Source organism: Geotrypetes seraphini, chromosome 14 (genome assembly GCF_902459505.1).
Source record: "Geotrypetes seraphini chromosome 14, aGeoSer1.1, whole genome shotgun sequence".
NCBI lineage: Eukaryota > Metazoa > Chordata > Amphibia > Gymnophiona > Dermophiidae > Geotrypetes > Geotrypetes seraphini.
Window position 1 is genome coordinate 59,699,883 of NC_047097.1, and position 27,439 is coordinate 59,727,321.

At 43.0% G+C, this 27,439-nt stretch overlaps 4 protein-coding genes across 5 annotated transcripts; 2 read left to right on the forward strand and 2 right to left on the reverse strand.

Moving 5' to 3' along the window:
* Positions 1-666: 666 nt before the first annotated feature.
* Positions 667-9,050, reverse strand: AIP (aryl hydrocarbon receptor interacting protein). Its single transcript, XM_033920686.1, has 6 exons — positions 8,821-9,050; positions 6,795-6,974; positions 5,547-5,735; positions 5,215-5,391; positions 4,910-5,051; positions 667-3,298 (listed from the first exon to the last, which is right to left on the reverse strand). The coding sequence occupies exons 1-6, from the start codon at positions 8,932-8,934 to the stop codon at positions 3,096-3,098; spliced, it is 1,005 nt and encodes a 334-aa protein (XP_033776577.1). The 5' UTR covers positions 8,935-9,050; the 3' UTR covers positions 667-3,095.
* Positions 9,051-13,835: 4,785 nt separating this feature from the next.
* Positions 13,836-26,044, forward strand: LOC117348692 (dual specificity protein phosphatase 14-like). Of its 2 annotated transcripts, none has more exons than XM_033921093.1 (2): positions 13,836-13,937; positions 24,910-26,044. In XM_033921093.1, the coding sequence occupies exon 2, from the start codon at positions 24,976-24,978 to the stop codon at positions 25,579-25,581; it is 606 nt and encodes a 201-aa protein (XP_033776984.1). In that variant the 5' UTR covers positions 13,836-13,937; positions 24,910-24,975; the 3' UTR covers positions 25,582-26,044. The 2 variants fall into 2 exon arrangements, with proteins under 2 accessions (XP_033776984.1, XP_033776985.1); XM_033921094.1 differs by lacking the exon at positions 13,836-13,937 and adding an exon at positions 23,137-23,179.
* LOC117348690 (heat shock protein 30C-like) lies at positions 16,382-17,868 on the reverse strand. Its single transcript, XM_033921091.1, has one exon. It carries the CDS (start codon positions 17,698-17,700, stop codon positions 16,981-16,983), a length of 720 nt encoding a protein of 239 aa, XP_033776982.1. The 5' UTR covers positions 17,701-17,868; the 3' UTR covers positions 16,382-16,980.
* LOC117348691 (heat shock protein 30C-like) lies at positions 18,868-20,570 on the forward strand. The gene has a single exon (XM_033921092.1). It carries the CDS (start codon positions 18,995-18,997, stop codon positions 19,676-19,678), a length of 684 nt encoding a protein of 227 aa, XP_033776983.1. The 5' UTR covers positions 18,868-18,994; the 3' UTR covers positions 19,679-20,570.
* Positions 26,045-27,439: the final 1,395 nt, after the last annotated feature.

Genomic DNA, 27,439 nt, shown 5'->3' on the forward strand with positions numbered 1-27,439 from the left:
TGGCGCTAAAACCCACGCTACCCTTTGGTAAAGGAGGCGGTTTGTTTCTCTGTAAATGTCTGGTAACATGGGGAACAGATTCATTTGGGTTTTTTTTTTTAAGATCCAGCCCATTTGGAAACATTTATTTTGAATAAGGAGAAGTTACAGAAATGAGTGTCCTCTCCAAGTACAGGTTCATTGGGTTAAAACTGAATTGGCCTGCTAATGTGTAATTCAAATATTTTATTGTTTTCTTTATTTTTTTCCTCCACACCTCATAATGTGGGCTTGATAGGATGAATATGGATATTTTTGTTTATAACAATTTTGTTTTGCTTTTTACTTATATGTTACTTGTAATGTTAAATAAAAGTTATTAAGAAAAAAACCCAACAATATTCACTTTGCAGGCCGAGTATAAGAATATATAAATAATTAAGTGCTTGCTTATTTATATATTCTTTTACTCAGCCTGCAAAGTGAATAGTACACGTTGACAGTATAATTTTTCCATCACAACTCCACAAACGTGGAATTCCTTGCCCATTATCTATATTACATTAGTGACTTTTATTCTGCCATTACCTTGCGGTTCAAGGCGGGTTACATAAGAGGTTATCTGGACATTTCTACCCTTTACCTACTTGTTCCAGTTTGTATTAATAGAACATAATGATTAGTCTGTATAATTTTGTCTCATTTGTATTTGTCATCCCTGGCTTTTATTGTACATTACAATTATGTAATACGCATTGAAATATTGGATATTGCGTAAAATCAAAATTTATTAAACTTGAACTTGAAACTTGGTACAGAGTTGAGCAGGTTACTTCGGGGGATTGAAATGCTTCCTGCGGTGTTGGTTTGTCTTGATGGATTTTTTTGAATAGCTGGGTTTTTATTTCTTTCCTAAAAGTTTTGTAGTCTGGTGTCGTGATCAGAGAAGAATGTCTTATAAACAGATTTACGAGCAAGTTAAAGCGCTTTCTTTTTAAAGAGACCTTTGACTGAATAATTTCTTAGATTTGGGCTGCTCCTTTGAATTTTATGCTGTTATTTTTATTATTCCCTCCTAATGTTTAATCCCTTATTTGTTTCTCATATATTAATTATTGTATTTCTGACCCTTTTTTCCCTTTGTGTAATGTATGTCATGTTCGTTAAGTATTGTTTGCGTGTTTGTTCCCCCAGAAAGTTGTAAAGATTTTAACAATGTGTATCGCTTTGAAATAAGATTAAGCGATTAATCAAACTCTAAATAAATAAACTTGGATATATATACACTCTTTTAAACAGTCAGGAGGTTTTTTGCCAATGAGTGAAAGTTAATTCCTAAGACAAACAAAGTGAACTTTACAAGGGGATCTCTGAGGCTTTTTCCTCCTGTTTAATAAGGATGTGTTTATTCTCACCACTGATTGGTATTTAGATTGTCCCTATTTATACAGGGATATAGGCACCCTGTTATGTGCAGATGAATCAGATTACAACATTTAATGGGGAATTCATCAAGCTGCTTTAGGGCTGAAGTCATGTTAATTGACCCTTAATGCGACTTAAACAGCCCGAAATCCGCTGTTCTAAAAATAGCACAGCAATATCAAAGTCACTGCATATTAGGGAGTAATGAGATGCAAAATATGCAAATATATGTTTTGCATCTCATTACTATGTAAATGTCCTAACTGCAAATCAAGTTAAGAGCCAAAAACCACAGTAAAATAACCTCAGCTTTTTGCTGGGATTATTTTACTGACTAGAAGCATCAGGCCACACAAAGCTGTGGCCCAATGCTTCCGGGCTAAGGTAGTGTGTCCCCCCCCCCTACTGGCTACCTGTCAACTCATTGGTGGTCCAGGGGGGAATCCGATGGGGTCCAATTGCCCTTGGCCACTTTGGCACCAACCTCAAAATGGCACCCCTAGCAGCAGTCTTGCGTGATTACTGCTAGAGGTCATATTTCCATTTGAGGTCATTATGGGAGTTACCAGGAGCAATTGGGTATCGCTCTTTGCTGATACCCCACCAGACGCCCCCCAGGACGACCAATGAGTTGGCAGGTAGTTACTAGGGGCAGGGGGTGATTCACTGCTACAGCCCAGAATAGCTGGGCACGGCTTTGCAAGGCCTAATGCTCCTGGGCCACAGGAATAATGCTGCTTGCAAGATGGGATTCTGCAACCTATGGTACTAGAATACTACAGGTTGCTAAATCCCGCAGGGCATCAAGCTGCAATAAAGGGTGAACTGTTACCACACTTTGATGAATCCCTTCCCTTAGTGTCATCTGCAAAGGCCACATCAATGGACTCCTCCGACTACTTAAAGCAGGCTTATTCAACTTCAGTCCTCAAGGGCCATGAATGCAGCCAGTTTTTCAGGATATCCCTAACGAATATGCATGAGATAGGTTTGCCTGCTCATCAATACTATGGTATGTAAATCTCTCTCATGCATATTCATTAGGGATATCTTGGAAAAAAAAAAAGGCCAAGTCAAAAGCATTATCTAATTCATGGCAAAGAGGAGGGGCATGGAACTTTCCATAAATACTGGATACAGCTTTGGTTTCTGCCACATTTTGGAAAACGAATACTTCCCGTGGGTGGGGAACCAAACCCAAGTTAAAAGGAAATAGAGTTCTGACAATAAACCAGCGTTAGCTTCATCCAAGTAACCAGCACAACTGACTTATTAAGCACAAACACACAGCCCTGGCCAAAACCCGGGAGCGACTAATCTCTCACTACAAAATTAGCTACTCTAGAAAAGAAATATATAAACACTGCTTGAGCAGTATTAGACAAAGCTCGTATACTTGCTACCCATGCTGTGCCTATTCTATGGACAGACAGATTTAATTTCCTCAAGTACCCACTCTCTTCTGAAACCAGTGATGAAGTTGGACTCTCATCTCATTGTCCATATTAATTGGCTCCTGATCGGAGACAGATAAACCATGCTGAATTTTGTATGTTCAGCTGCCCACTGAATAACGAGCTGAGACTTGGCAAGCTCATTCCAATGAGGTCAAACCTCAACCAGCTTTCACAAGACGTGATATGAAACTGAGCCGGCCCTGATAGAACGCTTCGCTCATCACATCTGCCTAGTTACAGAAAGATGCCTCGGAATCGAGCCTTGTCTTCTTGATCCTTCTCCTTCATCCGGGCCTCCAGATTTTTTAACTCCTTTGTAACAACAGGAGCTAGTGAGGGGTCCAGGCGTACAACCATGTCAAAGTCAGCCTGCGCCTCAGTGGAATTCCAGACAGCAGCATGTGCCTTTCCACGCTTGAAATATGCCTTCACGTTATCTGTGGAAATGGAGACAGGGATGACGTGCGAGAGAAAGATAATAACGCATGGCATACACACAAAGGAAGTCAACTGCCGAGAGCGCCAGATGTGAAGAGAGGACCTACATAAGCTCAAACGTTCACATCAGACACCTCTGATAATTCCTATATTGGTCCTGGGCTGGGTGTACTAAAATTTGGTTTTGACTAGGGCTGCAGATTTAGCATGTTAATGCGATCAACGCACTAAATCTTTAACACCGATTTTTAAAAATTTAATTGAGATTAACGTGATCACCTGAGGACTTTGCTTCTCCGGGTCTGAAAAAACAGCAGTGTCAGCATATTCATGCTGCCACTAGTTCTGCCTGATCAGAAACAGGAAGTCACATCAATCATCTGAACACCCCTCTTTCACATACACATGTATTTCTACCAAACTGACCTGTCCATTTGTTGGAGTTCCTTTCAAGTGTTTGTGTTGGTTTTTTTTTTTTTTTAATATTATCAGCTGCTTTGATTCTAGTTTTGAAAGGCGGAATATATCAAGATAAATAAACTAAAATAAATACCGTATAAGAATCTTATAAATAAATAAATAAAAAGCTACAAATAAAACCCTTTCACACCCCACAAGAGACCAAACAGGACAACCCTAAATTATCTAACTAAAAACAAAGGCTTTAACCAGCTTGCTAAGATAGCCAGGCTTCTTCTGCAACTCTGTGAATAAAGCTGGACCTATCACCGAGACAATTAAACATTTCTGATAAACACGGGTCACTTTTAAAGAAAGGTTCACTAGCAGCCCCTTCCCACAGCACTGCAACTGGAAGTCAGGCACATAAGGCAGCAAAACTCCTCTTAAATAGGCAATCGCCTGTCCCTACAAATGAGTTTTAATAAATAAATCTAAGGGTATCAGAAACCTGGACCAGCCACAAGATGTTAAGTTCACTAAACTAACTCAGTAAAGCATGTAGCCAGACATGGCCAATCTGCGAAGCTAGATATTCAGTGCGAGAGACGTCTGTCTCCTGCTGAATATTACATTACATTAGTAATTTCTATTCCGCCATTACCTTGCGGTTCAAGGCGGATTACAAAAGAATTGTCGAGAAATGAAGGTAATACATGTTGGGTCTTTTGAACATTTTAGATTTGATAAGAGTAGAAAGTCAGTCACAGGCTCTCAAACTAACATCTCACCCTTAATATAAAATCATTATAGGAAAAAAGAAGGGTAATAAAATGATCATGAAAATGTGTGAATGTATCTCAGATTTCCATCATAATACACGGAACACTGTTCCTTTCAAAACAATCCTTTAAATGTTTATCAAAATCTTACCATTGCATATGTATTTTAATTATCAAGAATTAGTATTCTGGAAATTTGAGGCAGAATTCTTGCTTTTTTATGCCTCTCATTCAGCCAAGGGACAGATGGATGAGGGTGATTTCAGTATCACAGAAGCAGAAAGGAAAAGCAGAAAAGAAAGAAAGGAAAAGTATGCAGAAGAGAAAAAACCCAGAAAAAGAGTCGAAAGGAGGAAAAAGTTTGACAGACACAGCAAAAAGGAGAGAAGGGAATGTGAAGAGAAAAAAGAGAAAGGAGACAAGTCTAACCTTCATACTTGTTGAGGATTGAGTTACAGTGCTCTAGCACCTCATAATACTCTTCCAGCAGAAGTTTACACTGGCAGTAATTCAGTAGTAAGGGGGTGATTTTCAAATCTAGCTGTATCCAGTCTGAAGATCCTGGTTGCTCCTACAATGAGGAAATTAGGGGCGAGAGAGACATAAGGACAACCTCAGAAATACGGAGATGGAAGAGTGAAAAAGAAAGCAGGAAAGAGAAAAGAAATAGTGAGAAAACATTAAGATAGCAAAATAGAAAGAAGGTGGGGTTGCTATGGCAACAGAGGCCTAACCTTCATTTGCAAATTCTTCAGGCATGCGATAGCATCGTAGTATTTGGTTGCAGCCTCCTGGATACTGCCTTTCTTGAACAGCTGATTTCCTTCCTCGTGGATCAGGGGCACAGCCTGAAGCTTTTCTTCATCTGTCATAGCCCAGGGGTCTTGCCGGTAAGAGCCCGGCTCTTCCACCTTGGAAACAAGAGAAAAATCGGGACTCACTCACTCTCTCGCGTGTAGAAATAGGCATCCTGCACAATACACTCTCATACTTGCACCCACCCCTCTTCTCAAGCTTGCTTACTAAGCTCAGTCACAACTCTGTGTTCTCTCCTTCCCCCGTTTACCTTCAGCATATCGATTTGGAAGATCAAAGGCTGAGGGTTCCTGTGAAGTTCATCCAGATCAGTGTAGCCCAGCGAATGATGCTCATGCATCTGAGCGATGCCACAGCAGTGCCGCTGCCCCTCCAGGGGGTCCTTTCCCACTGCAATATTTCGCAGACTCTTGGACACCTGTGGGTACTGCACCACATGCTAAAAAGAAAGGACAACAGAATCTATTTCAGTAATGTGAATTTATGCAGCAGGACGAAGGAAGAGTCGTCGTCATCTAGCAGTTTTGAATAATGAGCTGAGAACTAGGGAAAGCAGGTTCAAATCACACTTCAAGTGCTCTTGGGCAAGCCCATTGCCTTAAGCACCCACTTAAGATTCTAAGCTCCACAGGAAAGGTACTTACTGAACCTCAGTTCTAATAATGTTGTAATCATTTGGAAAGATCTTGGGGTGAAACACAGCCACGTCTTTCTGTGATGATTACAAAACTATTATTATCTCCAAAGAATTTAAAACAGGCTTCAACAAATTATAAAGACAGACTCAAAGCCCCCCTCTCCCTCCCCCCAGGCAGAGGCAGTGTACAATACTTATAAAGGACAAGGAGTGTTTTTGTATCCCCCAACATGTTTATAAAATTGTTTCTTTGATGCGGCACCTTCTCTTTATATCTGACATGACATTCCAACTAGCTAAATCAAGGCTCAGTGTATCTCTCACAAAGTTATTACACCACCACATGTAATATGTAATTTTTAGGAGAACCCAAATACATTCCAAGAACTCATAAGTCCTTCAGTTGATTGCATATTTTCCATCATCAGTTTTAAAAAAATCTCTATTTTATTGTGTTCATCAATTGAATTCAAAAGTGAGTTAGTGCCCCTTGTGCACTTACATCTGTAAGGAAAAAAGGAGAAGGCAAGACACATTACACACACACACAGGATGGTTTCTCTGATAAATGCCATGAACAAGTGTGTGCACAGTTCAAGTAGAACATAGACCCTTTTCTGGGGTCTGATGAGCGTAGGCATTGGGTGCCTTAACCCGGCGTTTGGTTCATCCTGCAGCACCAGTTCTGCTGACTAAAGGTGACCCACTGGGTGCTCACATTCCAAGCCAGCCATCCGGGCTTCTTACCCATTTAGAGTTTGAGACTAGATTGAGATTGTTTCAGCCCCAAGACCTCTAATCATTTGCTTTACCGGATAAAACTGCGTGCGGACTGAGCGCCAGCTATCCCGAGAGGTTTACCTTCACATCACACAGGAACTCTGCTTGCTCCCCTTCCCTCATGGTGGAAATGATGGTCTCCCAGACAGGCAGTTTGAACTTTTTTCCAATGATCAGCTCCATGGGCTTTCCACGGGTCCTGCTGTCATCTAAAAAAGACTGGTCTTCATCACATTTTAATGTCCGAAAGTGGAAAGTTGCCTAGGGTGGGAAATGAATGTTAGTGGGAATGGCCAATGTTAGGGGTGAATGTTAGGGGTGTCCAATGTCGGTCCTCGAGGGCCGCAGTCCAGTCGGGTTTTCAGGATTTCCCCAGTGAATATGCATGAGATCTATTAGAATACAATGAAAGCAGTGCATGCAAATAGACCTCATGTATATTCATTGGGGAAATCCTGAAAACCCGACTGGACTGCGGCCCTCGAGGACCAACATTGGACACCCCTGGCGTAACAGAAATCAGCCTCCCTGTAGCCCAAAACAAAGAAGCAAAATACTCTCAGGAGCACACCACAACCTCCTACAGAAAATAATGGGCATTAATGGTATCCCCAAATATACACGAATGATACAAGGAATCTTAAATAATTAAATTCCAAATATAGAAGTAGAACAATATATGATGAGTATCAAAGGTTCTCCCAGTAGTATGCTGCAACCTCCCACACAAGAAAACAAACATCAATGGTATCCTACATATATGTTCAAGAACAATACGTGAAGATCAAGACAACTCTCACACCAGACAAAAAAAGGTACACTTCTCCCTCCGTATTCGCTGTGATAAGGGATTAACAGAACCGCAAATACAGAAAAACTGTGAATAACTTTTTCATATGTTATTCGCTGTTTTCTATTAAAAACCATCGTGAATAGAGTGAAATAACATGGTGGGAGACCTGGTCTGTTCCTGAAGGAAAGGCAAAACACGGTGAAGAATGTGCTGAGAATCAGCGATTTCTCTATGCAAACTGATGTAATTTGGGGGGAGGAGCCAGCAAACTAAAAACCGTGAATAATCAAAACGGCAAATGCTGAAACTGCAAATACGGAGGGAAAAGTGTACTCTTTAAATTAAGGAGCTAGGATGAAGAATCCATGTACAACCTAGAACTGTGTTTCCCCAGTCAGTCCTGGAGTACCCCCTTGCCAGTCAAGTTTTCAGGATATCTTACGGTAGGGTTACCATATTTTTCTCCAGGAAACCCCAGACACATGACCCTGCCACCTCCAGCCCCTCCCAGTTTTGCCTCCAGCCTCATCCAGCTCTGCCCCCCCAAAACCTCCTCTCTTCTTCTGGACGAGCTCCAGCTGCATCAGGAGGGCCTGGAGCAAGCGCGGATGTGTGTGACGTCACCCACGCAAGTCCAGAAACCCTCCAAACGCGGCCGGAGCTTGCCAGGTTTTGGAAAGTCCATCCAGGAGCCGGACAGTCCTCTAAAAAGAGGCCATGTCTGGGGTTTCCTGGACGTCTGGTAATGCTACCTTAGGATTAACCTACGGCTCCAAAAAAAAAGAGGGCAATTGAGACATCCGGGTTTTACTTCCACTGAAAGCAATGGAAGGATGACAGATAGATATCCGGGTTTTACTTCTGTTGAAAGCAATGGAAGTAAAACCCAGATGTCTCAATCTGTCCTCTTTTTTTTCTGGAGCCATATGGCAACCCTATCCACAATTATTGTGCATGAAAGAGATCTGCATACAATGGAGGCAGTGTATGCAAATCAATCTCATGCATATTCATTATGGATATCCTGAAAACCTGACCGGCAAGGGGGGACTTACCTAGAACACAGGGAGGCGGGGCTAAGAGAAAAGGGCAGGCTCATCATAACACAAAAATAAGATCGTGTATCACTTGCGGCTGGCAAATCAAAGTCGACATGGGCGGAGCCTGCATACAGGTCCCGCCCCTCAGCGAAGCAGCGCTAATTAAACGGCAGTTTCTTCACGGACTAGAGCCACTTCCCTTCCCGAGGCGTCGAGACTGTGCTAGGGATTCCGGAGCACCACGACTCCGCCAGCTGTCCCCGAATCGCGTCACCTTGGTGCCGTTGCGGAACTCGGAGAGCTCCCCGCGGCCTGGCTGAAGCAGGCGCTTCTCGAGGCCGACCGTGCGGCCGTTGCCGCTCAGCAGAGCCGCCCGATCGTCCGCCATCGCAGCCGCCCACGACGCGCAGGCGCTAAAGACGCTGGCGGGAGGCGCTTCGGTCGCTTCCGGAGAGAGCCGGCCAACTTCGGCTGCTCCCGGCAGGAGGGACTGGGGCGCCGCGCGTGCGCGTCGCTCTGGGACGCGAGAGGAGGAGTTGGCGGGAACGTGTCACGTGCTCCAGTTGACGGGTTCTCCTTACATTTATGGATGTCATTTCCAGATGTTTTTTTAAAAAATTTTTTAATAACAAGACAAAATAGGAGAATGCCACCCCTTCCTAACTTTGAAACCAGTGAGCAGTAATACTGATCATTTTACCATTATTGCTTACACGTTTCAAACTTGTGCATAAGAATAGCCTTAGGGACAGGAGGAATCCCTTCTGCTTCCTGTGGCTGCCGAAAATGACAACCACACCTCCCTCATGTGCCTTAAGGGTCCCTGGTAGCCAGCCGGTGCACGGAGCAGGAGCGATCTAGTTATAATAATAATAACTTTATTTTTCTATACCGCCATAGTCAGGTGACTTCTAGGCGGTTTACACTGTAAGAAGGCTGGACATTCAGCGAATAACAAGAGGTCTCAATACAATACAATAAGTCAACATACAATACAATACAATGAGTCTGTATACAACACAGTACAATATAATACAACGAGTCTAAATATAATACAATACAATAAGTCTAAAGACAACACCATACATAAGTCTAAATACAGTATCGTACAATGAGTCTAAATATAATACAATAGTGTAGAGGGGAAAGTTACAGATTGGAGTTCAATGGGTAATGAGTAACTGAGTATTTCTTTAGAACTTCCATTTGAATTGGAGTACTATGGAGTTGCTCTCCTGCTCCATTCGAGGCTGCTGCGAGTTCTCGCTTTTCAGTCATTGCCCCCTTTTTCCATCCGTGTAGAGCAGTGGTCTCAAACACGCGGCCCGGGGGCCACATGTGGCCCGCCAGGTACTATTTTGAGGCCCTCAGTATGTCTATCAATCACAAAAGTAAAATAAAAGTTTCTTGATCATATGTCTCTTTAGCTATAAATGACAATATTATTATTAAGACTTAGCCAAAAGGAAAGATTTATAAACTATAAAGAGTTTTACCTCATGCAAAATTGTCAATTCTTTAATAACACATGAAGTATTTTTTTCAGAGGCCCTTCAAGTACCTACAAATCCAAAATGTTGCCCTGCAAAGGGTTTGGGTTTGAGACCACTGGTGTAGAGGTATTCAGTGATTTTCTTACCTAAGGGCTTATGCTCACCCTGCCCCTTCCAGTTTAAAGGGTGTTTCGGGGGGGGGGGGAGGTGTTCTGGCAGGAGGGAATGGGCATCCCTCCTGTCTATCGCGGTTGGGGGGGGCTTCCAGCAGGAGGAATTGGGCACTCTTCCTGCCGGAACTTCCGGGCATAACCATGGGTGAGTGTAAGCATCCCTACACATCTCCCGCAACCGTGATAGATGCCTACGATGGTTTTTTTTTCGGTAGGATACCTACCGCCACCTACAATTGGGATGCCGTTTATAGAATATGCCCTTTAAAGTCTGCCTGGTACTGAGCTTAGTTTCCAACTACTGGAGCTGCTGTTGAAGCTCACTCCAGCCTATCCAAACCATCTCATTTGCAGGATTCAGACTGTGAAAAAGCCCATTCATATTCTAATTAGCGATCCTCTGTGTTCAACCCATGCTTTTTAGAATTCCATCACAGTTTTCCTCTCCACCACCCTCTGTGAAAAATAATTTCCTAACATTACTCCTAAGTCACCTTCAACCTCAATTTATGACCTCTAGTTTTACCAATTTCCCTTCTCTGGAAAAGATTTGCTCCTATAGTAATACCTTTCAAATATTTCAATGTCTTTATCATATCACACCTGTCCCTTCTCTCCTCCAGAGAATACATGTTGAGGTCTTCATGTCTCTTCTCGTACTTCTTATGTGCAAACCCTCTACCATTTTTTTGCTTTCCTCTGGACTGCTTTAATTTTTTTTTTTTTTTTAATATCCTTGACCAGTTGCAGCCTCCAAAACTGAACACAATACTCCAAGTGGGGCCTTGTATTATGTGTGGTTTATGTGTATTTTATGCTTCTAACTTGCCTAAGTTTTAGATGGGATAGAAATTTTTTAAAATAAATAAATATAACAACTTTATAATAATATTAATTTTATTTTTCTTTACCGCAAACACCCAAAAAGTTCTAGGCGGTTCACAGAATAAGAAGACTGGACATTCCAGTGATGATACAAAACAAACTGAAAAAAGTAGTACAATTTTTCAATAGTGAAAAATACAATAAGAAACTTTGATATAGTCAGCGATCAAGTGACAAATTTTTTGAACAAATAGGTCTTAACCAATTTTCTAAAGGTGCAATAAGATGCAGATTGTTGAATCGGGTCATCTTACCATACTTGAACTTTACTTGCTTGATAAGCCAAAGATCGATCAAAATATTTTTTATAACAGAAAATAATGTACAGTTGTATTAACTTTGTCAAAATCTTTGAAAATCATAGGAGTTATTTTTGATGCCCAACTCACTTTCAAAAATCAAGTTTCAGCAGAGGCAATTAAAAACAATTTTGCATCCTAAGACTTTTTTTTATACTAGTGTTTCTATAGATCAGTTGAAACTTGTAAATTTAAATAACCTTACCATATGCAGTTAATTCAGAATACAGCAATTAATTCCCCCTTTTACTAAAGCGTACTGCGTTTTTTAGCGCCAGCCACAGTGGTAACAGCTCCTACACTCATAGGAATTCTGTGAACGTTGGAGCTAAAAATCATGCTATAGGGCTCATAATCGAAAGTGAAAGATGTCCAAAAAAGGGCCTAAGTCGGCACTTGGACGAACATTGTCAAAATACGTCCAAGTGCCGATAATAAAACTCTGTTTTGGATGTATTTTAAAAAGACCTAGGCCTTCACAGTGCCGCTGAACGACAAGAGCTAAACGGGGCGTTTCAGGAGGAGTGTCAAGGGTGGGATGTGGGCCGGCTTAGACTTAGTTGTACTGCATGTATAACCGAAAGTTTTACAATACAGCATAGACGAAACTTGGATGTTGTGACTTATCATTTAAAACATGGTCTAAGTTACAAAAAACAACCTAAAGTGACCAGATAAGCACTGCAAACACACACTACCCCAGTGATCACCAACCCCCACCCCCCCATAAAAATCGTAATCACAACTTTTAAATTCTGCCTCCAGAACATCAGCACCTGGTAGCCTGGCATAGGAAAGCCTAGTCGCACTGCACAGAGGCATCTTAAGTGGTCTTGAGAGTGGGTTAGGGACCCATGGAGAAGAGACCACTGTAATTACTACATTGATGGTGAAACATGCACTCCCCTAAAAAAAACTCAAACCCTTTAGTACTGCCCTATAAGTGGCTCCAGCTGCCATAAGGGCTATTGGGGTGGTAGATAGGTGGGTCTAGGAGTTCTGGAGGTGGTTTTGGGGGGCCCACCATTACCTATAAGGGAGCTGTAGTGAGATGATTATGTGGGACCCTTTTTGTGAAGTTCACAAAAGTACCCTGTAAGGTACCCCACTATTTAGGTGCCATGTCTGAGTGCCATGTCCATCACTTTGCAGACCCCTCCCACGTCCAAAATGTCTGTTTCTAGGCGTTTTTGACTTGGAGGAAAAGTTGGGTGAAAATGTGGTATAAAGATGGACGATTTAATGATTTGGACGATCAGGCGACTGGACGTATAGTTAGACGATTTTTGAAAACAAATATTTTTTTGGACGTATTTTTCGAAAATGTGTCCTACACTGTTTTTTACTTTAGATGAAAACGGACTTAGACGTTCCTTTCGATTATGCCCCTCCAAGCTTTTGTAAAATGGGGGGGGGAGTTAATTTTTGGTTTGGTTCAATCATGTTTCACTGTTGTTAAAAGAACATCGCTGATTACAGTGGGTGGAGGGGTGGGAATGGGTTTTTTTCCAGGGGGGGGGTAGATATTTGGCTGAGTCTGGGTTATAAGAACCCAAACCTGGACTCTGATAGTCTTATTATGTTCTAATGGTTAGGAGTTGTTATGTTCTGTAATTACAAATGTTGCATCTGCTTGTGTGTCTCTTGCTTTATTTTTCCAATAAACTGTTTTGAAAAAAAAAAAAAAAGAACATCACTAGCTGCCAGTTAGCTGCTGAATTAAATTGTATTTATTAATTATTTGAACTTTATAGTACCACTCCTGATTATTTGTGTGATTTATTGATTCCCTTATACCCCACAGATGACACTGCACACTTTTATCCCCAAATTTTTTGACCCTTCCATCCTTTAATCAAGTCAGATTAGATATTTTTAAGAGACATCTACTTTTTTCTTGTTTTTCTCCAGTACTTTGAAATAATTTGCCGCAATATCATATGGCTGACCTGAATTTTAAGAAATTCAAAAATGTATTAAAAACTTACTATATTGGTTTGGCTTTTGGTTAAAATGTACTGGGGGATTGTGATGTGGGATGTTGGCAGTGGGCTGTAGGCCTAAACCAAGATATTATTTATGTTTTATTATGTGAATTTCAAATTTTGGAATGCTTTTATATATTTAGATTGTACACCACTTTGATGTAATTTGAAAGGTGGTGTAGTAAGAGTTTTGATAAAACATGAACCCACTGAAATATGCCATTGTTTTGTAGTATTTCAAGAAGACAGATAAAAAGGCAGAGACAAGATGGGCTCTGTGCTCCTTGTCTCTCATCATCATCCGAATAATTCTGTGATAGCTCATAGCTTCCATTTTCTCTCCTCTGGGAGGAGCTGGGAGGGTTTTTTCTGTCACTGATGTCAAGCACAGCTGCCAGCTCAGAATATTACAGTATTTATATCTTTGTGGAGTCCAGTGCGTCCCCTTTCTTCTCGGTGTCCACGCTCGGAAGCATCACAACAGGCAGGCAGAGCTGGTCAGAGATTCCCTGTGAAATATCTCAGTAGCCGTTTGTTACCCTGCAAACAGCGGGACGTAAGTTTTCCTTTCTTAATTAGTCTATCTGCCCCATAGTCTAAAACCTGGCCAGTCACCCTCACTGTTGTGATCATCTCTGCCACTAAAAATGTCCATTCAGTGGTGCAGCTGGCCTGGGGCTAGTCCAGTCTTCTATTAATTGGGTTCACAATCCTGTGTGCAGTAGGAAAACCTTGGAGATCAGGGTTATTATGTAAGTAGTTCTGCTAACGTACATAGGTGGGGGTGGGGGAAACTAAAAATATGTTACATCAGCTCAAAGCCGTGGTGAAAGACTTGGTTCACTTTTAAAATAGGCATGAGGGTGGGGTGGGGGTACATTTCATACATCATCTTCATTTAATATACTGTTAACCAGAAAAGATCTTGCAAGATACAGACATAGATCAAATATGGGAAGGAATAAATGCTGGAGAGCATAAGAACAGGGGTGGGGAATAAGTACCGCAATCCAGTCAGGTTTTCAGGATTTCCCCAATGAATATGTATGAAATCTATTTGAATACAATGGGAAGCAGTACATGCAAATAGATCTGGACTGGATTGCAGCCCTCGTTCCCTACCCCTGGCATAATGGTCCATCTAGCCTAGTATCCCTTCTTCATCAAGGTCACAAATACCTGGCAAAAGCCCAAATAGTAGCAACATTCCATACTGTTGATCCAGGGCAAGCAGTATTATCAAGATAACAGCAATTGAAAAGAAAAAGGAGGGGTGGTATTGAGAATATAGGTCAGCGGGAGAGGGATAAAACAAGATACGGGGGTCACCAATGGGATTACCAGAAATCTGGTCATCGGGACCAGAATGAGTAAGTCCTGGCTTTACTTTCTTTGCATTCAGTTGGGATAGAACCAAGATTGGTTAGGTCTATCCTTAGAGCATAGTTGATTTGGCTTCTAAAGCAGCCCCTGGGCAGAATCAGTCCTTTCTACTGTTGAGCATTTCCCTGTTCCCTCCCCTAATTTCCAACCAGCAGTCCAGTATCATCCCCCCTCTCTCCCTTCCCTTTGCCCCATTGCCCCTTCTCTCTTCCCTCCAGTATCACCTCCTCTATCTCTCATTCCCCAAGTCCAGAATCACCCCTTGTCTTCCCTCTCACCTAAACAACATCACCCTTCTCTCTGCCCCCAGGAATGGGATGATTCATCGCGGCCATGATGAATCGTCCTATACTTCTGCTTTGTCCCTGTACTGCTGTCTCACTGGCTAGAACTCCTCTTTGCAGGGAGTGCAGGTGAGGTGGTTTCAGTGGGGCTGGATCAACTTCCTCTTCCAGGGGGAAGGAGTTGGGGGGGGGGGCGAAGGAAAGATTAATTTTGGTGGGGGGGAGGTAATTGATTATGCTGAAACAGCTGCAATGAACTGGCCACGATAACCCGTCCTAGACCCCTCCCCCTTCCAGTCCAGCATCGCTCATTCTTTCTCCCTTCTTGTCCCTCTCTCCCAATATTCATTATTACTCCCGCTCTCCTACCGATCTGATCATACGTCCTCCCTCTCCCCCACATTTGGCATTTCACCTCTAACCTCCCTGTGATTTTTGCTGCCACTGCCCTACCTCTGAGCCCTCGGCAGCAATAATAAGAACCAGGAGCCTTTGAGCCCAAGAGCTAATAAAGACCCTACCAGACTCCTCCCTTCTAAAATGTTCCATACATGTCATATAGGATAGGACAAGCAGGGCCTGCATAAGCACATAGGCTCAAGGCTCATAGCGCTTATTACCAATGCTTCTTCGATTGTTGCTGGGGGCCTAGAGGCAGTAGTGACACAAGCAGCGATGAGAGGAGGATTGGCCTGGACCCTTTAATGTTTAATGCTGCACTTTCTACTGTGCTGTGCAAGTCTGGTGCAACAGACGTGCTCATGGCAGTCTTTGACATCCTACAAACATCAGCGTCCCCTTGCCATATGTCCCACAGTTACTGGATTCTGCTGGCTCTAAAGCAGGCCTTTCTCTTAACACCTGCTACTCGATACGGGCATGCTAAACACAAGTCAGTTATGTGCGAACAAAGAAGTCCTGTTTCTCCACGGTGGGACCTTTTCTTTAGAATGCTTTTAACGGGCATACTGAGATTTTGTGGAAATTTGCTGCATTTTAGAAAATTGTTGCAAACTTAAATTTTTGCACAAGCAGTTTTCTGTTAGCTGTACCTTATTTTATATTGAACATCTAATTCTTTATTAGAATGTGGATGACAATCCTTAAACCTAGACTTCTGTCTTCTTTTTGCGCTTGTTTGTGATGTGAATTTTTAAGATTTTATGTATAGTATATTTAAAGATAGTGTATGTCAGTTGTGAGTCTCTTTGGCCAAAGGCGGAATATGAATGTTTTTAAATAAACAAACATAATTGGATGATAATCAGTGGCTGAAACCAAAGACATCTACTCCATTTTCCACAAGCAATAAACTATTCACTCTCGGTGAAAATAATTGTATAACTAGGATATTTTTATTAAAGAGAAAGTTCCAAAATTATATTTAGTCTTCTTTGTAATAACACTGAACGAGAGTAACATAAAGGTGACCGACATACAGGTCTCCAAGCAGAGCAAAATCTGCAGGTAGAGTTCAACTCTCTCCAAAGAGCGCTGATGGAAAAAGTGACGGAGGCATCATTGTTATTACAGTCTCACACATACTACTACTTATCGTTTCTATACCGCTGCTAGACGTATGCAGTGCTGTACATTAAAACATATAAGAGACAATCCCTGCTCAATAATACTTACTGTCTAATTAAAACAGACAAATAGGGGTTAGGGAATTTCTCAGAGGGAATGATAATACAGACTTGGGTACTTTACAAGTCCACGCAAACTTTTAATATTGGAGTCCATCTATGATAAAAGATGAAATTCTCAAACAGTAACCAAATTAATCTAATATACATACGGTATATAAAAGATTCCATCAATACTAGAATATTTAAAAATGTCCTATGTAATCAACGATTGGAAAAGAGAATGTTTAATATTAAATGCAAAATTAAGGGAAGCATCAAGATGTGTGATGTGGAAAGGAGCTCATTAATGGATCAGTTCCTGAGTGCCATCAGGCAGCACTGGGCTGCTTGCGATTTCTTCATTTGGGCTCTCAGTCCTCTGCTCTGAGTTGTTTCCAGGCTCCTCTTCACTGGAAAGATGTCCTCCTGCTCCCTCATCTGGGCTGTGACTGATGTGGATGGGAATGGCTCTCTCTTTGGCAGCTGGCAGTGCCAGGCGTGGAGCCTCAATGTGTAGCTGCCCCTCTTTGGACAGGAAGCAGAGCACTGCCTCAGGATTCACATCTTCTGGGAGCTCAGCTTCTCTTCTCAGCTCTCTGTACTCATGCAAGCAGCTCCCATCCTCAGCTTGCCTTTTCTTTTCATGCTTTGCCATCGCAATCAGCTTTCTTCCTTCTGTTTTCACCATCAGTTCCTCGGGAGAAAACTGACTGACGTCCAGGGAGAGCTGGAATTTCTCTTCCTCTCCCCTTGGCATCCCACTCCTCGACTGTGCAGCCTCTTTATCTGGACACACTCTGTTCTCTGCAGGCTTCCCTCTGCCCTCAGTCTCCTTAGACAGGATTTGATGAGCCACATTCACAAGGTGCTGTCTCTTCTCCATCTCCTTCAGGTGACTGAACAGCTCCTCTTCCAGCTGCTGACAGATGTTTAGGGTGTCAGACACCGGCCACAGGGTACGCACAGGCTTCCTGCAGGTACACAGAGGGTTAAAGGAAGGCTCCAGGACTCTGAGAGACAACATTTTCTTCAGCTTTTCTCTCTGGCTTGGAGCAGCTCAGCTGTTGGGAATCCGCCTGTTTTAGGGATCTCAGATTTCTTTGCTTCTCACTGATTCAGGGACTCCCAGCTGCAGCTTTTATATCTTTATTGAAGCTTCTAGGGACTTCCTGACACTTCTGGCTGCTCTCCATATATGGACACGGAGGGGAGGGGTCTCTTTACACATGTTGAATAATATAAGAGGAATGTGAAGCTCCAAGTGGCTGAGAAGCTGAAAGTGACATAATGAGAGGGCGGAGCCATATCTCTCTTTGATCTTTGTATTGGAGAATCCCTGGAGATTTCCAGAAGTTTCTTTAATTTGCATTAATATAAAATCCTTTGGAATTAAAAATAATCCCTATCATACGGAAAAAAATTACATTCTCAGAGGAGAATTTTCAAGCTATTTACGTGAACAAGGGTCATTTTGCATATTTGAAAAATTCTCTCCCTACTAAAAGAGTGTTCATCTGTACATGCACGTTTCACTGCAGTTAGGGGAGGAGATTGGAAAACATGTCTTAATTTTCAATTGAAAATTCACTTTCTCTTCATAATATGTTAACACTACATTCACAAAGGGCTCCTTTTACTAAGGTGCGCTAGTGTTTTTAGCGCCCGCTCCATTGTCGCGTATGCTAACCCCGCACTATGCGCCAAGAACTAACACCAGCTCAATGCTGGCCTTAGCGTCTAGCACGCACGGTAATGCAGCGCGCGCTATAATCACTAGCACAGCTTAGTAAAAGGAGCCCCAAATGCCTTTAAATATAAAAAGACCTTAAATGGTCATCCTGAAATTTGTGTATAGTGTATGAAACAATTACAGGAAAATCAAAATAAAACTAAAGGAGCATCTAATGGGAAAAGAATAAATGGCCAAACCCGTAGATTAACTTCTTTCACTGAGACATTTATTAAAGAAAATCCTTCCTGTCATTTCCGGAGCTTTCTGGCAAAGTTCAGCACAGAAGGCAGAAACCTGCTTAGCTCCACCCACCGATGATGTCACCTCCAGCTTTTCGGCTACTCGGAGCTCAGCCCCTGTCAATCCTCATGTATTATTCACCATGTGTACAGAGACCCCTCCCCTCCGCTCTATATATGGAAAGCAGCCCGAAGTGTCAGGAAATCCCTAGAAGCCTCAGTATAGAATATAAAAGCTGCAGCTGGGAGTCCCTGAGTCAGAGAGAAGCAAAGAAATCTGAGATCCCTAAAGCAGGCGGATTCCCAACAGCTGAGTTGCTCCAAGCCAGAGAGAAAAGCTGAAGAAAATGCTGTCCTTCAGAGTCCTGGAGCCTTCCTTTAACCCTCTGTGTACCTGCAGGAAGCCTGTGCCTGACACCCTGAGCATCTGTCAGCAGCTGGAAGAGGAGCTGTTCAGGCACCTGAAGGAGATGGAGAAGAGACAGCACCTTGTGAATGTGGTTCATCAAATCCTGTCTAAGGAGACTGAGGGCAGAGGGAAGCCTGCAGAGAACAGAGTGTGTCCAGATAAAGAGGCTGCACAGTCGAGGAGTGGGATGCCAAGGGGAGAGGAAGAGAAATTCCAGCTCTCCCTGGACGTCAGTCAGTTTTCTCCCGAGGAACTGATGGTGAAAACAGAAGGAAGAAAGCTGATTGCGATGGCAAAGCATGAAAAGAAAAGGCAAGCTGAGGATGGGAGCTGCTTGCATGAGTACAGAGAGCTGAGAAGAGAAGCTGAGCTCCCAGAAGATGTGAATCCTGAGGCAGTGCTCTGCTTCCTGTCCAAAGAGGGGCAGCTGCACATTGAGGCTCCACGCCTGGCACTGCCAGCTGCCAAAGAGAGAGCCATTCCCATCCACGGACCAGAAGGACATCTCTCCAGCCAGGAGAAGGAACATGGAAACAGCACGGAGCAGATGTCTGAGAGCCAAAATGAAGAGACTGAAAATAGCCAAGTGGTGCCTGATGGCATTGAAGGACTGAACCATTAATGAACTGCTTTATATTTCTCATAGTCTGAGATAATCTATCTCTTCATTACACACCTTATCCAGAGGACTATTTGAACAGGGAGCCTAATTATATCTAGTTTATTGACATAGATTAACATTTTTATATTATCTTAGTAATATAATGTCTGTCCGAGCTGCTCCATGCACTCACCATCTCTGTCACAGGACTGCAGGGTGTGTGTGGATAATGTTTATATGTGAATGATATTTTCATAGGCTGTCAGTGTCTCTATAGTTGTGTTTCCACAGAGCTGATCTCTTTTCTGGGTGACAATCAGGTGATCACCTCTTTTGACAGCGCGGATTGTCATGGGCAGAATTAAGCATAGATATGAATGCCAGCTCTTATCTATTTATTGGCACTGAAAATCAGCTGTAACCAGATAATTTCTGGGCGTCACCAGGGCCATAGCTAACCGGGTATAGTCAGGACTCCATTAAATGGGGGTCCGACATGTCCAGTTATCTGTCTTGAGCACTAGCATTGAATGTCTGTGGCGCCCACATAACGTCTGGGTTCGCCCTGAGACTGCCCCGGCAGTAACCAGAGAGTGCCATAGGAATTTTTTGAGCGTCAGAGCAGTTACCGCCACTGCCGGCGCTAAAAGCCGCGCTCTGCGTCTGTAAAAGAGGGGGGGGGATTAAGAGATACTAAATAAAGCAGTTGGACTGCTCAGAACCTATCCAGCCTGTTTAATTCATCCTGATTGTTGGGCCCTTTGTTCTTATTAGAGATTTTTTTTTTCTTCTTAAAAACTTGCAAGTTACAACTTTCTAGTCACACCTTTGCCTGATTTATATAGTCTGTAAGTGTCGTTAGTCTGGTAAATTCTCATATGTTGAAGTTTTGCCTATCTGAAGAGTTATTATAAAGATTTTTCAATAAAAATTATTAAATGACGCCTTCGTTTTGAATTGAAATTAATTGTCTTTTTAACAGTTCTTGATTGGTAAGATTTTTAATAAGACACATCACATGTGCAGAAGAGACTGTTGGGGCAGGTCATAGTCAGTGTGTATTCAGTACTGCTACTACTATTTATTATTTCTAAAGCACTGACAGGCGTACACAGCACTGTACATTTTAACATACAATAGACGGTCCCTGCTCAGAAGAGCTTACAATCTAATTTAGACAAGACATTTTGGGTTTTTTTTGGGGGGGGGTTAAATGAAAAAGGAATGAGCTGTGAAAGAGAGGAGTATGCAAACTTATCTCCACCCACTTAGGAGTATTGGTCTGTCTCAATATTCCCCCCCCCCCCCCCTAAATGATATGAGCCTCCAATTTCAGCCTATAAACACAGGTTTCTCCCCTAAGATCATCTCAACCAGTACCTCTGTCTCTAGTCGTTCTGTCGTTGTCCCCCAGCCCATTTCCAGCAGTATCTCTCTCCCTCCTCCCTGTAACCATATTCACCAGTGTTTCTATCTCCTCCAAAGTGTTTCCATATCCTCTGAGTTTCTCTCTCCTTAGCCGGTGCTAGATATCCAGTAGTATATTCAGAGTGTGCCATAACACCACAGAATATTCTTATAGATTGCTTAAGCCAGTGGTCTTCATTGCAAGGCCTGTGAGCTAATAGCGGTCCTTCGAGACCTTTGGGGTGGCCCGCAGAGCCTGTGCAGAATATCATCCCCTCTCCACCATTGGGATCCGGCACTTTTTTTAACCCTTTTTGTTTTCAGAGGAAGGACAGAGAGAAGGAGGAGAGTGGAGTAAAATGGGTACAAGTGGATCAATTTTTCACTCCGTCAAAAATTACAAAGACTAGGGGACACTCGATGACGTTACAGGGAAATCAGAATAATTAAGCTCTGGAACGTGTTGCCAAAGGGTGTGGTAAGAGCGAATAGCGTAGCTGGTTTTAAGAAAGGTTTGGACAAGCTCCTGGAGGAAAAGTCCATAGTCTGTTATTGAGAAAGACATGGGGGAAGTCATTGCTTGCCCTGGATTGGTAGCATGGAATGTTGCTACTTCTTGGGTTTTGGCCAGGTACTAGTGACCTGGATTGGCCACCGTGAGAACGGGCTACTGGGTTTGATAGACTATTGGTCTGACCCAGTAAGGCTATTCTTATGTTCTTATGAGGACTGTTTTGGCCCCAAAAGGGGTGAAGGAGAGCTAACAAATATCTTCCTACTTGGGGCATGATGCCAATAACACTTCTTGACATTCTTCCCAGAACACCTGGCCTTGGTCACACAATGCAGAACACAGATAAACCCTATGCAAATACAGGACTACAAGCAAAAAGTACTAATATACACAACTGAAACCCATGATGCCAGACTCTGCATGCCGTACAACACCAGAGAAATATAAAGACATGTGTTTCTTCCTAAACAGTGCAAAATATAGTCAGCAGATGTAAATTCTCAAAACTGACATATTTCAATCACTAATTTGAAAATAAAATCATTTTTCCTACCTTTGTTTGGTGATTTTGTTTTCTAATCATCTTTTCCCAGTCTCTGGCTACACTTCCTACTGTCTGTGCTCTTAACTTTGTTTCCAGGATCATCTTATCCATTTGCTGTTTTTCTCTCCTTCACTTTCTGCCCTACATACATCTTTGGTGTTCATTTTTTAAACATTCAACTTTCTTCTATTTTTCTGCTTCCTTCTCAATCTGTGTACTTTTCCATGTCTTCCCCTTCTCTCCATCCATGTACACTATCTCCTCCCTCTCTGCCCTTCCGCTCCTCTCCATCCATGTGCACCATCACCTCCCCCTCCTCTCCATCCATGTGCACCATCTCCTCCCCCTCCTCTCCATCCATGTGCACCATCTCCTTCCCCTCCTCTATGTCCATGTGCACCATCTCCTTCCCCTCCTCTCCATCCATGTGCACCATCTCCTCCATGTGCAACCGCAGGTAGGAAAGAAAACAGAAAATTAAGGCTTATTAGGAAAGGTATGGAGAACAAAAAGGAAATATTACAATGCCTTTGTATTGCTCCTTGCTGCAATCTGACCTCAAATATTGTGTGCAATTCTGGTCACTGCATCTCAAAAAAGATATCGCAGAATTAGAAAAGGTACAGAGAAGGACAACCAAAATGTGGACAGGGTAAAGAGATATGTTAGAGTTTACTCTCTTTTCAAGCTGCTACATATGACAAGGATTTTTTGTTCTCTACGTCTCACTCCTATCTTCGTTTTAGAACATAAGAATTGCCACTGCTGGGTCAGACCAGTGGTCCATTGTGCCCAGCAGTCCACTCACGCGGCGGCCCTCTGGTTAAAGACCAGTGCCCTAACTGAGAATAGACGTTCTGGTTCAGCAGGAACTTGTCTAACTTTGTCTTGAATCCCTGGAGGGTATTTTCCCCTATGACAGACTCCGGAAGAGCATTCCAGTTTTCTACCACTCTCTGGGTGAAGAAGAACTTCCTTACGTTCGTACGGAATCTATCCCCTTTCAACTTTAGAGAGTGAAGGCAATTAAAAACTCACCTTTTTAATACGTTCATAGGTAACTAATATTTATCACATTTGTTCATTCCCATGTATATTTAATGTTAATCTTTTGTGAACCGCATTGAACTATTTGGTTATGCAATCTAGAAATCGCTTTATTGTACCGTAGAAAATACTGAATGGAGTGGAATGGGTAGATGTTCTTTTGGAAAGAGTAAGTAAGAGATTCACAAGAGCTAAGGTGCACACAATGACTTGATATGGGGCTGATACCAAGTCCCTGGCTATATATAAGCTAAGTAAAATTTGAAAATTCTTTAAGTGATAAGTGTTTTGAAGATTGATAGATGAAATAATATTTATGATACCCAAAAATCTAAACGTTGTTGGGATGGGTGACGATTTGGTGCATAAAACCCTACTAGTTAGGAAAATTTGAATCATTAAGGGTGGCACCGCTGAGATCCCCGAAAAGATACAGATATAGATATTGAAGGTGATCTATAAGGTCACTGAATATGGTCTTTTAGTAATGGCATAGCCACAGCTGGACCTGGACCTGCTTAGGCCCACACAAAATTCTGGCACCTTTGTTATTGCTAGTAGGGATCTCCAAGCCCCACCTGCTGGAAGAGGTCATTCCCTTACTTGCTACAGCTGGAGGCACTGTCTACGCATTAACTTCGTTCCACCTCCTCCTGGTGCATGCTTGGTTGTCTTGCATGCACAAAAATTGAACATGTGTAGAAAGGAAGAGACCGCTGCTGCAGCAAAGAGGGAAATGACTTGTTTTGGCTGCTGCAGGATCTCTTCCAGACATCAGGGCTTGGGGATCCCCTCCAGCTCAGACATTTTATTTGCTGAGTGTTGCAGGGGAAGGGGTAGAATGCATGTGTGAGGGGGTCAGGAGAGAATTGTATGTCTAACTACCTTGGGCCCAGGTCCACCCAAAATACCCTGCCTTTCTACACCACTGCTTTAAAGAGCTGAATTCTAATAGGAATATCCTCAGCAAATGAAAAGGCGATTTTCATAAAGAAATATTCTATTAAATAACTTATCAGAACAAAAACCTTTATTGGGGATATCCTGGATCCTGTAACATTCCAGTGAGCCCCTCCCTCCCACCATCCAAAGGAGCCTGTTTTCTCCTCCTACCCTCTCTGCACTTTCTGTTCCCTTACACTCCTGCTTTACCTTCTTTCCCCTAATCTAACTTTCTCTCTTTGTGTCCTCTTCCCTTCTAATCTAATCTAATCCTTAGGTTTGTATACCGCATCATCTCCACGTTCGTAGAGCTCGACGCGGTTTACAGTAGGAGAAATAGGAAGGAACTACAACAGAGGGTTAGAGGTAGAAGTGTGAAGAAAATTTACAGGACTTGGGATGCCAAGATATAAGAGTTTCCTTGATTCCTAAGTTGGAGGGAGACTTACATTTTTTAAGAAAAGCCAGGTTTTCAGATGTTTGTGGAAAACTTGGAGAGAGCTCAAGTTCCGAAGAGGGGAGGTAAGGTTGTTCCAGAGCTCAGTGATTTTGAAGTGGAGGGAGGTCCCTAGCTTTCCTGTGTGGGAAATGCCTTTTAGCTAGGGGAAGGATAGTTTTAATTTGTGGGAGGATCTGGTGGTATTAGGGTTTGAGGAATTCCAAGAAAGAGGGATAAAGGGAGGGAGGATACCATATAGGATTTTGAAAGCTAAACAGGCGCATTTATAGTGGACCCTGGCGATTATCGGAAGCCAGTGGAGCTTCTCTATGTTTACCTTCTCTGCTTTCTTTTCTCAGGACTGTTGGAAGGAGTGCGTCCTATCATAGCATCCAGACTTTGCTGCAGTAAAACTTCACCTTTCCATGAGGCGCTCCCCTGTTTACCAAAGGACTACTTATTCCATTTCACCACCACGCCAGCTGCTCCCTGCCACGATGGGCGTGCTTTCTGGCATGGACCAGATCACACCATCCCTCTACCTCAGTAATGCTACCTCTGCCCGCAATCGCAACGTAGTAGCTGCCAAGCGCATCACCTGCATTATCAACGCTAGCATGGACGTGCAACCCTCGACCTGGCCCAGTATGGACTACATGCGTGTGCCTGTGGCTGACCTTCCCCACGCTCGCCTCTCTGATTACTTTGACATGGTGGCAGATCGCATCCGATCGGTGGAACGACGCAATGGGAGAACACTGGTGCACTGCATGGCGGGCGTGAGCCGCTCAGCCACCCTCTGTATTGCCTATCTGATGAAATATGAGGGCATAAGCCTACGGGAGGCCCACAACTGGGTCAAGTCTCGCCGCCCCATGATCTGCCCCAATGCTGGCTTCTGGCACCAACTGGTAGCCTATGAGAAGAAGCTTTTTGGGAAGAATAGTGTCAAAGTGGAGGGTTCAGCACTCGGGGTCCTATCGGTGGAGATAAGGAAGGACAGGAGAGCTGGCAACTGGGTATCCTGGTAGAATGGAGAGAGATTTTAAGACTTTATATCGCCTGCCATAGTTCAATTTTAGAATCTGTATCCAGTAATTCTTAACCATTTTTTTTTAAATCATTATTGTGGATAGAAAGAGTCTCTGAGATGAAAATTTCTTTCCCTTTAGGTGGGAGTGCAAGAGCCCTGTCCCTCCAGGGAAAGTGAAGAAGTAAAACTGTACCTATTGTTAGGGTTACCAGAAGTCCGGGAAAACTCGGAGAGGTCCTCTTTTTAGAAGACTGTCCAGGTGCCCGGATGGACTTTCCAAAACCTGGCAGTTTGTCCTGGTTTTTGAAAGCTCCGACGAGCTCCGGCTGCATCTAGAGGGCCTCTGAGCGTGCACGGGTGACGTCACACACATCCGGGCACGCTCCAGGCCCTCCCGATGCGGCAGGAGCTCGTCAGGGAAGAAGAGAGGAGGCCTTGTGGGGGCGGAATGAGGCTGGAGGTGGGGCTGGGGTGGGGGCTATGTATCTGGGGTTTTGCGGCCCAAAATATGGTAACCCTACCTACTGTGTTCTGAGAAGTGTGTACCAGAAGTGATGGGGGGGGGGGGTGGGTGGGGAGGGGGGAGTATTTTGATGAAGGTGGACATATCAGAAATGCTTTAGTGTTAATTTGCACCTCTGTCCCATCCATCTACTCCGCACTATCTCTTCTACTGTCATCCCTTTTATCTGTCATATCCTCAGGTAATGTGGGTTAATGAGAACATTAGTTCATGACCTGAAAAAAAATGTGAAAACTGCTTTAAATATTGTCACGTTAGACTTGAACTTAGCATGCGGAAAAGTCCCGCCTTTCCCCCCTCTTTTACAAAGCTGCGGTGGCGGCAAACGTCCCAACGCCCATTAAACCCCCACGGGTGTTGGAGCAATTACCGCCGCTGTTGCCGCTATGTAAAAGGAGACCACTCTTCCTAAAGCATTTTATCAAAACGACCCTGCAGTGTCTCTGCTCCCCTCCATCGTCTTCCCTCCAAATAATGCTGAGCAAAATATTCTCAGCGACGGTTGTTAAACAAAGCTTATGCCAAGTAAAATACCTCAGATTTTCTCCCATTTCCCCATTGAATTTCTTTTTGCGTGTTTTATTGGGGGGGAGGGAGTTGGAACTTTTTAATCTTTTTTTTTTTAATTGATTTTTACATTTCTTTTTCCAGAAATAAAAACAAGATATTTTGGCCACTGTCCATAATATCTGTTGCTCTGCACATTAACTATTCTATAGAGGGCAGTGCATCAGATACAGGGTGTCTATTTTTTTTTTTAATTGAAATTTTAAGTCATAACAGTGAAATAGCACAACATTATACCATAGATATGATATAAATCCTAACATAACAAAAACTGCGGGCTCCTTTTACTAAGCTGCGTTAGGGCTTTAACGTGCGGAATAGCACACGCTACTTTGCCCCGTGCGCTAGACCTTAACGCCAACATTGAGCTGGCGTTAGTTTTCCCACGTAATTTCCTGCATGGTAATTTCCTGCGTGCGCTAAGAAACGCTAGCGCACCTTAGTAAAAGGAGCCCTGTAAGTACAGAAATGGAAGCAGGACAAAGCTATATTAAAATCTGTGTAAATAACAGATACAGGGTTTCTAGAATTTAGGGGGGTGGGGGGTTCTTTTCTTCAGCAGTGGTGTAGCCAGATGGCTAATTTTAAGTGGACCTAAGCCCAAAGTGGGTGGGCACAAATATTTCTATCTGCCCCTGCTCCTCTTCCCTTCCCAACTAAAAATACAAATGCCTGAGCTGGTAGGGATCCCCAAGCCTTGCCAGAACTCTTTGGAGCGGGATAGCCAACTGCAGTATTAGAGAAGCCACCATTGCCCCTGTGTATG

Bases quoted from the DNA above. Each gene is read 5' to 3' on its own strand.
- LOC117348690 (XM_033921091.1), bottom strand. From the start codon at position 17,700: ATGTTGTCTCTCAGAGTCCTGGAGCCTTCCTTTAACCCTCTGTGTACC.
- LOC117348692 (XM_033921093.1), top strand. From the start codon at position 24,976: ATGAGGCGCTCCCCTGTTTACCAAAGGACTACTTATTCCATTTCACCA.
- AIP (XM_033920686.1), bottom strand. From the start codon at position 8,934: ATGGCGGACGATCGGGCGGCTCTGCTGAGCGGCAACGGCCGCACGGTC. The intron at 5,392-5,546 runs GTAAACGGGGGA...CTTGTTTCCAAG, and splicing joins TCCAAATCGATATGCTGAAG to GTGGAAGAGCCGGGCTCTTA. The intron at 3,299-4,909 runs GTTAGACTTGTC...CCATTTCCACAG, and splicing joins AATCCTCAACAAGTATGAAG to ATAACGTGAAGGCATATTTC.
- LOC117348691 (XM_033921092.1), top strand. From the start codon at position 18,995: ATGCTGTCCTTCAGAGTCCTGGAGCCTTCCTTTAACCCTCTGTGTACC.